Here is a 14,871-nt window from a genome sequence, read left to right on the forward strand (position 1 = left end):
GTTGTATAGTGAAGCCCATGTTAATCAGTGGCGGTGAGCGTTGGATAACGATTTAGGCGTCGGATAATGCATTCCGGCGTAGAAAAATGGCCCATAGGGTTGCATTGTAAAGCGTTGGATATGCCATTCGTTGTAAAGTGAAACGTTGGATATCGAGGACTACCTGTACTTGTTTAACAACTGTTATTTCTCATTTCTCAAGTATTATTAGATATTAAATAAGTAACCTGGACTGGACAATTTTCTATTTGGTGGGGTTTACTCACGTGAAAAGGGGGGTTCACTAGGGTTGATCCGTGGTCCAAGAATGTGCAGTGGACCACCCCGCCCCCCACCGTGGCCCAAATGTTGTTCCTTTTGTCACCAAAACTATATGAGCTTCAGGTCTATTCAAGAAGCTGCGAAAGCGCCGGATCTGCGATCTCGCACGGAAAGCATCATTGACTTCAATAGGGCTTTCCATGCGAGATCGCAGACCCTGCGCTATCGCAGCTTCTTGAATGTACCCTATAATAGTGTGAAAGCGTTGACTTCTCCATTATGTCATCAATAGAAAAATAGTCTAGTAATAATGTAGTCTCTCAGTCAGAGAGTAATTTAGCTTCCATGTGCCAATCTGAACTTCTCTGTTAATGAAAAGGAAGCTTCTACGTGGGCAAGCTCAGACCAAGTAATAGTACCAAACTATATATATATATATATATAGCATGTTCTTGTATAGCGCTGCTCGTTTTACATAGCGCTTTACAAAGACATTTTGCAGGCGCAGGTCCCTGCCCAGTGGAGCTTACAATCTATGTTTTTGGTGCCTGAGGCAAAGGGAGATAAAGTGACTTGCCCAAGGTCACAAGGTTCCCCTGCTTCAAACTCAGTGCCAGTTAGTGTCTTTACTCACTGAGCTGCTCCTTCTTCCCAAACTGAAAAGGAGTGACTTTCTAAATACATTTTGATCATAGAAAATACAAACAATCATTTAATATATTTTGTGTACGTGAGAGAAAAAAAAGTACAATCTCTCTGGAAAGGATTAAACACCCTGAAAGCATAACACAGCAGATTGCAGATAATGAAGTGTTTGAACATGTTTGTACATTTTTAGTTTCTGTAGAGAGAAGAGTGTTGAAATCAACATCTATAATAAAATAACCAGGTTTAAAAATGTTTGTGTGAAAAAAAATCTTTAAAAAAAAAAATGGTGTTTGCCTAACATTTGGAGCATGTAATGAAGCAAATGTATATCTGAATCCTGAAATGGTTCCTTTAATTACATCTTAGGTTCAGTTTTTCGTACTTCTGATTAATATAACGTATGTTTATAAAGACCATGCAACAACATTTTTCTTCAAATATCAAATGAAACACAACTCTAGCACTCAAAGATAGACTTTCCTACAGTATAACAACAATGTTAAATACAATACCAATTCGTTAGAAAGTCCAGTATCCTGCAGACCTGAAGGCCTGTTCAAAAGACCTTCTTGATTGAATATACATGATAATAGTCCTCTGTGGCGCTGGAATCCTGGTACTTGGTCCTCTTTTCTCTCCGATGAATATGTTGGAAAGAATATAACAGAATATACGCTTCAATGTGTTGTACAATACTGATTTCCTATAAACACCTTAATGTGAAATCCCACACGGTACAGTAACTTAACTGGATCCCCACAATTTGTGAACCCTAGGATACCTTAGGTTGGTGAATACATTGAAGCGTGTATTCTGTTGTTATATTCTTTCCAACATATTCATCGGAGAGAAAAGAAGACCAAGCACCAGAATTCCAGCACCACAGAGGACTACAGTATTATCATGAACTCTGTCCGGACTTCTGATGCTGGCACGCGCTTGGCCTCTCTGATGTCGGCGTGCACCGAAAGAAAGCTGAAGTCCTCCAGCAACCGGTAGTGTGGTGTTTGGTTCCTCCTCGGCTCTGCATCTAACTTAGCTTTCCGGCGTCGTGACGTGATACGCAACAGTATGAGTAAAAGGTTATTATAATCCATCCAGAACAGTGCAGGCATACCATATGTCTTGAACATAACACCATGGAAAATGGTCCTTGCTGTATGTAAGTCTGTATATGCTTGTGGCAGCAAGAAATATTCATATCTTTAGAAGAGGACGTGATCTATTTATGGAGAGGAAGTCAATAAATGGATGCTAGCATGATCGACACATCTAGGGGCAGGAAGTGGGGGATTCTTTAAGCAACGCTCACCCAGGAACTTCCAGGGCTTGCCATTGTGGGAGACAGGATACTGGGCTTGATGGATCATTTGGTCAGACCCGGTATTGACAGTTCTTATGTACTAATTATATTTCTTTTCAATATAGGTTTCAGCTAACTTTTCAATGAATGTGGAATCAAATGTGAAACAAGAGGAAGATACACTTAAAGAACAGGAATATATTTTTGGAGACTTCACAGAGAGACTGTGGGCTTACCTGAGCATAGAACAGCTCCTAACACAGCAGTAAGTGAGACTATTGGTTGATATACTGTATTAAGGCAAACTTGGGGAAAAATGTATTCAAATGGTATCATTTTCATACAGTGTCTCTTTACTGTACGTCCATGTTTTAAGGTCTTTGCTACAAGTTTTGTGCCGTGTGTTTCAGCTTGTGATTTAGGGAATGGATACAGGAGGAGTTAGGGAGTAGTTACATCGTTATCCATGTGGGGTAGGGTACTCCAGCAATGCTTCAGGTTGTTTTACCCTAGCGGTTCCTGTATATGTGACCCTTTTACTTTAGTCTCCCGTTCTTCAGAGAAGGCCTTATGTGGCTAAAATGGAAATTAACCTCTGAGATTTATTTTTATTTTAGGTTATGCATGATTATGCGAAAGTATATATTTTATTTATATAGCACTAACGATGTATACAGTATTTGACAAAAATAGACATTAGAACACACTATTAGTGCATCCAACACACTGTAAAAGCACAGGGTAGGAAAGGGAATCCCTGCCCTGTAGAGCTTACAATCTAGGTTATATGTTGGGATACTTACAGAGTTGGTAGAGGTAGCAGTAAGTGCAGTGGATGTCCCTGTCCTTTATGGTTGCTACATGCATCTTTGGGTATGGGGAGTAGTGTCCGTGGGACCTATTCTAGTAGCACCGGAGTGTGACAAACGGCTTCAAAAGTGCAGTTTAGAAGCAGATGGGCGCGCTTTGCTATGCCGTAAGCACTTCTCGTATGTCCAATCATGTCTAAAAGGCTTTTTTTTAGAAGCGATTTCAGCCTGGCTCTACCAATCTGATCGATTTTGTAAAAACTTGTATTATTTTTAAATGAAACTGGTTTTCTAGTAGCTCCGTTATGCAAACTGCTTCTAAAAAGTCAATTTGTTTTCAGATTGGTACTGTGAGTTACATCCAGAGCCTGAAATATGGGTTTGGTTGAGCGAGCAAAACCCATAAATCAGACTGGGAACGGAGTTAGCACCAGCTCAGGTCATTCCGCTTCTACTGTAAAGCGCGTACGATCAGGGTGGGTTGTCACTTTCTTTAGAAGTGGTTTAGAAGAAGGGGTTTACACTAGAGAAAAGGGTTCTTTCTCACATTTGATTCCGCTTCTTCTGTACATGCTAAACCTTGCGGTTTGGCAATGACAACTTCGGAGCTCCTATACAAGGCTTCCCATGAATCCAATCTATTGAAAGAATTCATTCAGAAGGTGCGATTTCACTGAGATTTTATGCAAAGGTCGTGCATGACATAAATACTGAAGGTAAATGAGTCACGGAGGTAGGGAGCAGTGATGGGAAAAAGGTTTAAGGCAAGAGGGAGCAGTAGAGGTGAAACGGGTGAAAAGGGAACAGTTACTGTGTATAAGCAGCGAGGCGGAGACGAGCAGAGGTATTGCGAGAAATCAAAGCAGAGATGTAGGGGAAAGTAGAGTGTCGAGCCTTGAAGGTGAAGAGGAGCACATTGCAGGTGATAACATTTTTGATGAGAAAGAAGAATGGCTTGCCGTATTGTCCTTTGTTCCATGTAGTAAAGTAGCAAAGGAGGGAGAAGGGATAAGTGCCTTTTATTGGACCAATACTGTACATAGTTGATAAGTTACAAACGTTCAAACCGAAAGTGAAGTCTAAAGGTATATACAGAATTGTAGAGAGTTGGTATCTAGTAACAATGGATATGAAGAGGATGTGAGATACGGTATTATCACAGGAGGAATGTTGGGAGGCTAGTGCGATAGTTTACATGTGATCCAGGAGAGGGATTTAAGGAAGAGTTGAGCATACATTGTTCTGTGAGAAAGTGAAATGATCCTAACTGTAGCATTTTGGATAGATTGTAAGGGAGAAAGTTATGAGGGAGGGAGGTCCCTTTTGGGTTTGTTTTAGCAGTAGTTTTACCCATGGAGACTGCGATGACAGATACAATAGATTTGTTAAAAAATAAATAAAAAAGATTGGACATCTTTTTAGAAAGGAGGTATACAGGGATATACCAAATAAATAAACGCGGGAAGGATGTTGGTCCAGGGAGTCATCTGATTGCCTATTCTTGGAGTCAGGAAGGAATTTATTTTTCCCCTGATGAGATATCATTAGATGATTGTCACTGTGGTTTTTGTTTGCCTTCCTCTGGATCAATATACTGTAAGTATGGATATAGGATAAAGTATGCCGTCTAAATTTAGCACAGGTTGAACTTGATGTACGCATGTCTTTTTTCCACCTCATCAACTATGTGACTCTGTAGGTATGTAACTATGTCTGTAGCAGTAGAGGGACAGAAGAAAATGTAGAAGGACAGAGGAAAATTTGCGTTTTAAGTTTAATATATATAAGTAGCGACCATGTGATTCCTCTATAGCAATCACATGGTCATGATGTCACTATGGTCCTCCTCCTTCATTCACAGTGAACATGACCTCACATATAATATGTGCCAAAAAGCCATTGTGACATTCAGTGGACGTCATTAGGACACTCAAGCAGTTATGTTTGAGGTTCTAGAGTGCCAACCATGAGGATATAGCGGAGACGCAATATCATTACTTATTTGGGTCTTTGTTGCTTAGAATTCTGGCTCAGGGGGAAGAAAAAAGTGCAATCACAGAGAAAGCCCTGCATCTATCCTTGAAGTATAATTTTGTGACTCCACTAACTTCAATGGTTATCACTGAGGATGAAGATGCGAATAAAAAACTAGTGGCTAACAAACCAAAAGAAGGAGGTAAGGATATTTTTGTCTGCTTTTTATGGGGCATTCCCACGGTCATCAAAGTGATCTAGTGGTAGTAACGTGTAATAGGGTAAATGAATATAATCAATTTCCCCCCCCTTTTTATGTTTTTTTTTGTTTAGATTCTCTAATAAACATAAGACCAGAGAATCTGCAGGAAAATTGTCAATCACTGTATTTTTCCCCTGTAGTTGTCACAGTATAATGCCATCATTAACCTGTTAAATAAGAAGACTGAAGGGCTTCTTCTTTAAGCTATGATACTGTGATACAACCGTCAGTGAGGCTGGATTGAGGGAGTTAGAAAGAGGGGGAGGGAGAGGTACTAATTAATATATTCAACTTGTTATGAGATAATGTATATTCAAATATGCAGCTAATATAAACAAATATATACAACTAATACATGCATATATCATTTTAATTTCATTTGTCTTAGTGAATTTCTTAAGTAGTATTGGTGGCATATGGGATACATTGCCATTAGTTTAATAGGGGAGCTATCTCTCTCTATCTAGCCCAATATGTCAATCTTCCCAGCGTGGGGTATGCAAAACTGACTTGTGAGATTTCCCCTGTTAATTAATTAATGAATTCCTGTGTATACAGTACTTTAATTGCCTTCGAATATAAAAATTGAGATTCCTATTACCTCAACCAATCAGTCAATCCTAATGAAATATCTCTGGTTAGAATGTATGTATGTATATATTGTCGGAGATGCATATTTGCTTATTAATAAGCTGCTTTCTTGAAAGCAGACTCATTCACTAATCCACCAGGGGTATAGTAGGTATTGTCCAATGCAGTCTAAGTAAAGGCTCGGCGATAAATGACCAAAGTAGATTTGCAGCATTGCAGAACTTTATTTCTGTACTTCAAGCACAGAGATACGAGCAGGATGGAAACTGCTACATGTTCACTCTCTCCCCAAGTCACTGACCAACATTACATGTGATACACTGTATACAGACTGACCACTCAATACAGATTAACCACTCCTCTAAGGCTGAGGACCCGCTGCGGACAGCTGCGCGGGCCACCAGCCCCTTACCTCATGCCTGGCTGTCCCCGCTGCCTCCTTCCGATGAGGCTCACTATGCGCTGTGACGTGTCAGCCACCAGGGGATGCAAGAGGATTGCGATCCCAAGCGGTGACGCGTCACGTGGTGCGCTGTTCTGCCTATCGGTGCCGGGGGCTGGAACTGTCAGAGCTTCCCCCACCTCCAAAAGGTAGGGGGGGGGAGTGTGTGTATGTATATATATATGTGTGTGTGTGGGGGGGGGGGGGGGGAGAAGACTGTCCGGGGGGAGGTGGGAGAAGCACAGAGAGTGAGCAACAGAGGGCATGTGTGTGGGCTTGCTGCACTCCACTCAAACGCCCCCGCTCCCTATGAACCGCAGGTAGCGGTCAAGTGCCTCTCCACGCGCCGCCTGCATGCAGCGCTAGCGAGCTGACTGAAGCAGCGGGACCTCTGCGTTACTGGCTAACAAGACTAAACTTGCCTTTTTGGTATTTTGTATTCTATACTGCTTTCCTTCATCATGGCTTTCATGTCTTAATTTGTGTTTTATTGTTTCTTTACTTTCTATTGCTCAACCAAGGTGTTATGTGTTACTTTGTGTTTTCCTTTCTATTGATCAACCAAGGCTTCCATGTGTTAATTTGTGTTCTTGGAACCCAGCCCTTTGGTCAGCTGTGGGGTCATAAGTGAGTTAAAAGGCACTTACAGTATATATATATATGTGTACAGGGGTCGACAAATGCACTCCCCCATTCACCACGGGCGACTGCATTTGATGGCCCCGTGGTGTCAAATGACACCGCGTTGCCATGGCAACGGGATGCTTCGTGACGTCACGCAGTAACACATTATGCAACGCTGCGTCCCATTGCCATGGCAACACGGCGCATTTGACGCTGCGTGGCCATTTTAACTGCTGCAGGGGGAAAGGATGAATTTGCAGGGGAGAAGACAGAGAAGGCTGCACTATGCCGTCGGACCCTGTAGTCGGACCCCGCCGCAGGTAAGTGTCGTGAGGGGGGGGGAGAGGGAGTGTTTTGGGGGGGGAAGAATTGGGTTTTTGCCCATTTTGTCGGGCCCTGTATATGCATATATATATACCACAACCTAATACATATTACACTGCATGCTGAATCAATGCACTCCAATCCACATGAATGTCTTTATTTATGTAGCGCCATTAATGTACATAGCGCTTCACATTAGTAATACACATGACAATCATATAAATAACAAATAATATAACTAACACATAATGGGAATAAATGCTTCAGACATAAAAGTAACATTTCGGAAAAGGCGACACTGCTCCGAAAAGCTTACAATCGGATTGGTAGGAAGAATGTACAGAGACAGTAGGAGGGCGTTCTGGTAAGTGCGTCTGCAGGGGCCAAGCAAAACAAGAATGAACAGCAAACTAAAAGTGTGACACACTCAGGGGACTATTTATTAAACTAAGAATTTGTAGGTGACAAACCAAAAAAAAAAAAGGAAACTTGTTATATTAATAAAGATTTTTATCAAGGCAAAAGTGGAGCAAATATGGTGCAAACCCAACGTAATTAGAGAGCAACACAAAGCAAAATCCTATTGATTTCAATGATAATGTTACATAGTTACATAGTAGATGAGGTTGAAAAAAGACATAGGTCCATCAAGTTCAACCTATGCTAAATTTAGACAACAGATACTTTATCCTATATCTATACTTAATTATTGATCCAGAGGAAGGCAAACAAAAAACCCCATTAAGGGGAAAAATTAATTCCTTCCTGACTCCAAGAATTGGCAATCGGATTAATCCCTGGATCAATATCCTTCCCATGTATACTTATTTGGTATATCCCTGTATACCTTTCCCATCTAAAAAGATGTACAACCTTTTTTTGAACAAATCTATTGTATCTGCCATCACAGTCTCCATGAGTAATGAATTCCACATTTTAACTGCTCTCATTGTAAAGAACCCTTTCCTTTGTTGCTGATGAAATTTCCTTTCCTCCAACCTTAAGGGATGCCCCCGAGTCCTTTGTACTGCCCGTGGGATGAATAGTTCTTTTGAAAGCTCCTTGTATTGTCCCCGAATATATTTGTATATACAGCTGCGGCCGAGCTTAGTCTAACACTTACCCGGTCTCGGCCGCAGCAGATCTCGGGCGCGCGCCAAGGTGTCCCGCGCGCGCACCGGAGCCTCGGAGGATCGGTCCTCCGATCGGGGCTTCCCCCTCCCCTCTCCGGGTCTGCCGGGTCCCCCGGAGCCCCCCACCACATCCCCCACATCGCGGGACACCAGGGCTCCCTTCGGGGAGCCCTGGGTACGCACGCCGTGCGCGCACGCTCCCGATGAAGCGTGACCGCGCGCCGAGGGGATTCTCCATCAAAGCCGGGAAACCTTGCGGCTTGCGGCTCTAGCCGTATTTGATTAAACTTGGTCGGTACTGTAGTTATCATATCCCCTCTTAGACGCCTCTTTTCTAATGTAAATAAATCTAGTTTAGCTAGTCTCTCCTCATAAGTTAGATTGTCTGTCCCCTTTATTAATTTGGTGGCTCTTCTCTTCACTCTCTCTAGTTCCATAATGTATTTTCTTAGGATCAGTGCCCAAAATTATACTCCATATTCAAGGTGTGGTCTTACTAGTGCTTTGTAAAGGGGCATAATTATGTGTACTTCCCTTCCATCCATTGCCCGTTTGATGCAAGATAAGATCTTGTTTGCCTCTGCAGCTACTGCATGACTTTGGGCACTATTGCTAAGCCTGCTGTCTACAAGCACTCCTAAATCCTTCTCCATCAAGGTTTCCCCCAATATATCTCCATTTAATTTGTAAGTCGCCTTTTTATTCTTGCATCGCAAATGCATAACCTTACATTTATCTGTATTAAACCTCATCTGCCATTTACCTGCCCATGTTTCCAGTCTCTCCAAGTCCTTCTGAAGAGAAATTACATCCTGCTCTGATTCTATTACCTTACACAATTTAGTATCATCAGCAAAGATGGAGACTTTGCTCTCGATCCCAACCTCGAGGTCATTAATAAACAAGTTAAAAAGCAGGGGTCCCAGTACCGATCCCTGAGGTACTCCACTCACGACTTTAGCCCAACCTGAAAAAGTTCCATTTATGACAACCCTCTGTTGTCTGTCCTTTAACCAGTTTTCAATCCAGGTGCATATATTATTACTGAGTCCAATTTTCTTTATTTTGTACACCAACCTCTTGTGTGAAACCGTATCAAAAGCCTTTGCAAAATCTAAGTAGACCACATCAACTGCATTACCCTGGTCTACATTCCTTCTTACCTCCTCAAAGAACAAATAAGGTTAGTTTGACAAGATCTATCCTTCATAAATCCATGCTGACTATTACTGATCTCTGACTGTCTCCCTGCGGTAGCGCATGGCACTGGTAGTATTTCAGAATACCTTGGAGGTCCTTGCCTTAAGCTTTTTGCCTAGATCCTTGTAATCATTTTTTAGGACCCTCCATCTTTCTCTAACTTTGTCATTGGTGCCAACGTGTACCAAGACCGCCGGGTCAATCCCAGATCCCCCCCAACAATCTGTCTACCCGACACGCAATGTGCCGAACCCGAGCACCCGGGAGACAACAAACTGTTCGGTTCATGCGGTCACATTATTTCTTTATTTGGGGCATATATGTTGCCCCAGAATTTAGCTACTTTTGCCTTGATGCATTTGCCCCAGTTGCTTGATTAGGAATCCTGTCCAAGTTTGATAAGATCTTCCTCTATTCGTAATAAAACAATGTTTTTACTGCTTTGCAGCTCCTGGGCTAGACTATGGACTCATGGGTAAGAACTAATATGTTTCCTATATTGTGTATACAAATAATATCTCCTATCTCTCTTTTTGTAGTCTCTACTATGTAATGTCATTAAAGCAGCAGTTCAAGCAATATCCTACATGTGTGTTTTTTATTTATTTAAATAAATCAGTTCTGTACTAGGAGAAAATACGTGTAGCATTTAGATTTAAAAAAAAATGTTTTAAAGACATTTTTAATGTTTCTAATGTAGGAAGTATTTCCAAGGTGACAGCCCCTTCCCCTTCTGACAGGCTCTGGTTCTTGAGTCCAGCCTTCTCTCTAGCAGTGCACCAATTACAGTATATCAAGTAACTGCCGAGTCACATAATATTCCAGGAACTACATTGCCCACAATGCTGTGCAAGAACTGAATTAAATAACCCGGAGCAAGCGATCGATTACAGGAGAACAGATCGATCTGCAACTTAGCGAATCACTTGTCAGTGTGCAGATTGTATTGATGCACATATTGAATGGGAATATATATATATATTTTTAAACAGCAGCTTGAACTTTAATGGAATTATTTACTGTCCCAAATGACATAATTTGCAGTTCAGGTTCACTGTTCTGTGTTCACAGAAGTACATATGAAGTATAGTATTAGCCTCAGTAACAATTTAATGCAGCAATCCCACTATTTTGGGAATTTATTTTATTAACCGAGGGGGGTCCCTTTAAGCTAACTCTCACCCCCTCAGACCCTCACAACCTCACCCTATCTACGGGGATCTCTTTGATGTGCCAGTAAAATGAAATGGAAATAAAATATGGTTGTTGGTATCATCCAATAAGAAGCGGCAATGTGACTGCACAATGTCACGGAGAGGATGTAAGGGGGAGGAGACAGAGAAAGTGTGTGGGGGAGAAAGATAGAGTGGGGGGGGGAGACAAAGAAAGGTTGGGGGGAGAAAGAGAGAGTGGGGGGGAGGAGAGAGCGACTGTGGGGGAGAAAGACCGTGTGGGGGAGGGAGAGAAAGAGAGAGTGGGGGTGGGAGAGAGTTTTGGGGGAGACAGAGAAAGTGTGAGGGGGAGACAGAGAGAATGTGCAGGTGGGGGAGACAGAGAGTGTGGGGCGGAATACATAGAGAGTGTATGGGGGAGGGAGACAGAGAGTGGGGAGGGGGAGACAAAGTGTGGGGAGGGGAAGACAAAGTGTGGAGAGGGGGGAGACAGAGTGTGTGGAGGGGGGGAGACAGTGTGTGGAGGGGGGGGGAGACAGTGTGTGGAGGGGGGGGAGACAGTGTGTGGAGGGGGGGGAGACAGTGTGTGGAGGGGGGGGAGACAGTGTGTGGAGGGGGGGGAGACAGTGTGTGGAGGGGGGGGAGACAGTGTGTGGAGGGGGGGGAGACAGTGTGTGGAGGGGGGGGGGAGACAGTGTGTGGAGGGGGGGGAGACAGTGTGTGGAGGGGGGGGAGACAGTGTGTGGAGGGGGGGGAGACAGTGTGTGGAGGGGGGGGAGACAGTGTGTGGAGGGGGGGGAGACAGTGTGTGGAGGGGGGGGGAGACAGTGTGTGGAGGGGGGGGGAGACAGTGTGTGGAGGGGGGGGAGACAGTGTGTGGAGGGGGGGGAGACAGTGTGGGGAGGGGGGGGAGACAGTGTGGGGAGGGGGGGGAGACAGTGTGGGGAGGGGGGGGAGACAGTGTGGGGAGGGGGGGGAGACAGTGTGGGGAGGGGGGGGAGACAGTGTGGGGAGGGGGGGGGAGACAGTGTGGGGAGGGGGGGGAGACAGTGTGGGGAGGGGGGGGAGACAGTGTGGGGAGGGGGGGGAGACAGTGTGGGGAGGGGGGGGAGACAGTGTGGGGAGGGGGGGGAGACAGTGTGGGGAGGGGGGGGGAGACAGTGTGGGGAGGGGGGGGGAGACAGTGTGGGGAGGGGGGGGAGACAGTGTGGGGAGGGGGGGGAGACAGTGTGGGAGGGGGGGGAGACAGTGTGGGGAGGGGGGGGAGACAGTGTGGGGAGGGGGGGGGAGACAGTGTGGGGAGGGGGGGGGAGACAGTGTGGGGAGGGGGGGGGAGACAGTGTGGGGAGGGGGGGGAGACAGTGTGTGGAGGGGGGGGGAGACAGTGTGTGGAGGGGGGGGAGACAGAGTGTGGAGGGGGGGGGAGACAGTGTGTGGAGGGGGGGGAGACAGTGTGTGGAGGGGGGGGGAGACAGTGTGTGGAGGGGGGGGGGAGACAGTGTGTGGAGGGGGGGGGAGACAGTGTGTGGAGGGGGGGGGAGACAGTGTGTGGAGGGGGGGGAGACAGTGTGTGGAGGGGGGGGGAGACAGTGTGTGGAGGGGGGGGGAGACAGTGTGTGGAGGGGGGGGGAGACAGTGTGTGGAGGGGGGGGGGAGACAGTGTGTGGAGGGGGGGGAGACAGTGTGTGGAGGGGGGGGAGACAGTGTGTGGAGGGGGGGGAGACAGTGTGTGGAGGGGGGGGGAGACAGTGTGTGGAGGGGGGGGGAGACAGTGTGTGGAGGGGGGGGGGGAGACAGTGTGTGGAGGGGGGGGGGGGAGACAGTGTGTGGAGGGGGGGGGAGACAGTGTGTGGAGGGGGGGGGGAGACAGTGTGTGGAGGGGGGGGAGACAGTGTGTGGAGGGGGGGGAGACAGTGTGTGGAGGGGGGGGAGACAGTGTGTGGAGGGGGGGGGGAGACAGTGTGTGGAGGGGGGGGGAGACAGTGTGTGGAGGGGGGGGGAGACAGTGTGTGGAGGGGGGGGGAGACAGTGTGTGGAGGGGGGGGAGACAGTGTGTGGAGGGGGGGGAGACAGTGTGTGGAGGGGGGGGGGGAGACAGTGTGTGGAGGGGGGGGGGGAGACAGTGTGTGGAGGGGGGGGGGGGAGACAGTGTGTGGAGGGGGGGGGAGACAGTGTGTGGAGGGGGGGGGAGACAGTGTGTGGAGGGGGGGGGAGACAGTGTGTGGAGGGGGGGGGAGACAGTGTGTGGAGGGGGGGGAGACAGTGTGTGGAGGGGGGGGGAGACAGTGTGTGGAGGGGGGGGGAGACAGTGTGTGGAGGGGGGGGGGAGACAGTGTGTGGAGGGGGGGGGAGACAGTGTGTGGAGGGGGGGGGAGACAGTGTGTGGAGGGGGGGGGAGACAGTGTGTGGAGGGGGGGGGAGACAGTGTGTGGAGGGGGGGGGAGACAGTGTGTGGAGGGGGGGGGAGACAGTGTGTGGAGGGGGGGGGGAGACAGTGTGTGGAGGGGGGGGGGAGACAGTGTGTGGAGGGGGGGGGGGAGACAGTGTGTGGAGGGGGGGGGGAGACAGTGTGTGGAGGGGGGGGGGAGACAGTGTGTGGAGGGGGGGGGAGACAGTGTGTGGAGGGGGGGGGGAGACAGTGTGTGGAGGGGGGGGGGAGACAGTGTGTGGAGGGGGGGGGGGGAGACAGTGTGTGGAGGGGGGGGGGGAGACAGTGTGTGGAGGGGGGGGGGGGGAGACAGTGTGTGGAGGGGGGGGGGAGACAGTGTGTGGAGGGGGGGGGGAGACAGTGTGTGGAGGGGGGGGGAGACAGTGTGTGGAGGGGGGGGGGAGACAGTGTGTGGAGGGGGGGGGAGACAGTGTGTGGAGGGGGGGGGAGACAGTGTGTGGAGGGGGGGGAGACAGTGTGTGGAGGGGGGGGAGACAGTGTGTGGAGGGGGGGGAGACAGTGTGTGGAGGGGGGGGGGAGACAGTGTGTGGAGGGGGGGGGGGAGACAGTGTGTGGAGGGGGGGGGGAGACAGTGTGTGGAGGGGGGGGGGAGACAGTGTGTGGAGGGGGGGGGAGACAGTGTGTGGAGGGGGGGGAGACAGTGTGTGGAGGGGGGGGGGGAGACAGTGTGTGGAGGGGGGGGGGAGACAGTGTGTGGAGGGGGGGGGAGACAGTGTGTGGAGGGGGGGGGGAGACAGTGTGTGGAGGGGGGGGGAGACAGTGTGTGGAGGGGGGGGAGACAGTGTGTGGAGGGGGGGGGGAGACAGTGTGTGGAGGGGGGGGGAGACAGTGTGTGGAGGGGGGGGGAGACAGTGTGTGGAGGGGGGGGGAGACAGTGTGTGGAGGGGGGGGAGACAGTGTGTGGAGGGGGGGGAGACAGTGTGTGGAGGGGGGGGAGACAGTGTGTGGAGGGGGGGGAGACAGTGTGTGGAGGGGGGGGAGACAGTGTGTGGAGGGGGGGGGAGACAGTGTGTGGAGGGGGGGGAGACAGTGTGTGGAGGGGGGGAGACAGTGTGTGGAGGGGGGGGAGACAGTGTGTGGAGGGGGGGGGAGACAGTGTGTGGAGGGGGGGGAGACAGTGTGTGGAGGGGGGGGAGACAGTGTGTGGAGGGGGGGGAGACAGTGTGTGGAGGGGGGGGAGACAGTGTGTGGAGGGGGGGGAGACAGTGTGTGGAGGGGGGGGAGACAGTGTGTGGAGGGGGGGGAGACAGTGTGTGGAGGGGGGGGAGACAGTGTGTGGAGGGGGGGGGGAGACAGTGTGTGGAGGGGGGGGGAGACAGTGTGTGGAGGGGGGGGAGACAGTGTGTGGAGGGGGGGGAGACAGTGTGTGGAGGGGGGGGGAGACAGTGTGTGGAGGGGGGGGGAGACAGTGTGTGGAGGGGGGGGGAGACAGTGTGTGGAGGGGGGGGGAGACAGTGTGTGGAGGGGGGGGGAGACAGTGTGTGGAGGGGGGGGGAGACAGTGTGTGGAGGGGGGGGAGACAGTGTGTGGAGGGGGGGGGAGACAGTGTGTGGAGGGGGGGGGAGACAGTGTGTGGAGGGGGGGGGGAGACAGTGTGTGGAGGGGGGGGGGAGACAGTGTGTGGAGGGGGGGGGGGGAGACAGTGTGTGGAGGGGGGGGGGAGACAGTGTGTGGAGGGG

General features: G+C 49.0%; 1 protein-coding gene across 1 annotated transcript in view; it reads left to right on the plus strand.

Annotated features, from left to right (window-relative positions):
* Nucleotides 1-14,871, plus strand: part of LOC142467778 (inter-alpha-trypsin inhibitor heavy chain H3-like) — a 63,997-nt gene that overhangs the window by 45,998 nt on the left and 3,128 nt on the right. Inside the window, exons 12-14 of the mRNA XM_075573640.1 lie at nt 2,338-2,477; nt 5,043-5,197; nt 10,020-10,046. Of these exons, the coding sequence (XP_075429755.1) occupies nt 2,338-2,477; nt 5,043-5,197; nt 10,020-10,046 (322 nt within the window). The remainder of the gene's footprint in view (nt 1-2,337; nt 2,478-5,042; nt 5,198-10,019; nt 10,047-14,871) is intronic.

The sequence above is a fragment of the Ascaphus truei genome, chromosome 17 (assembly GCF_040206685.1).
Source record: "Ascaphus truei isolate aAscTru1 chromosome 17, aAscTru1.hap1, whole genome shotgun sequence".
NCBI classification, from domain to species: Eukaryota; Metazoa; Chordata; class Amphibia; order Anura; family Ascaphidae; genus Ascaphus; species Ascaphus truei.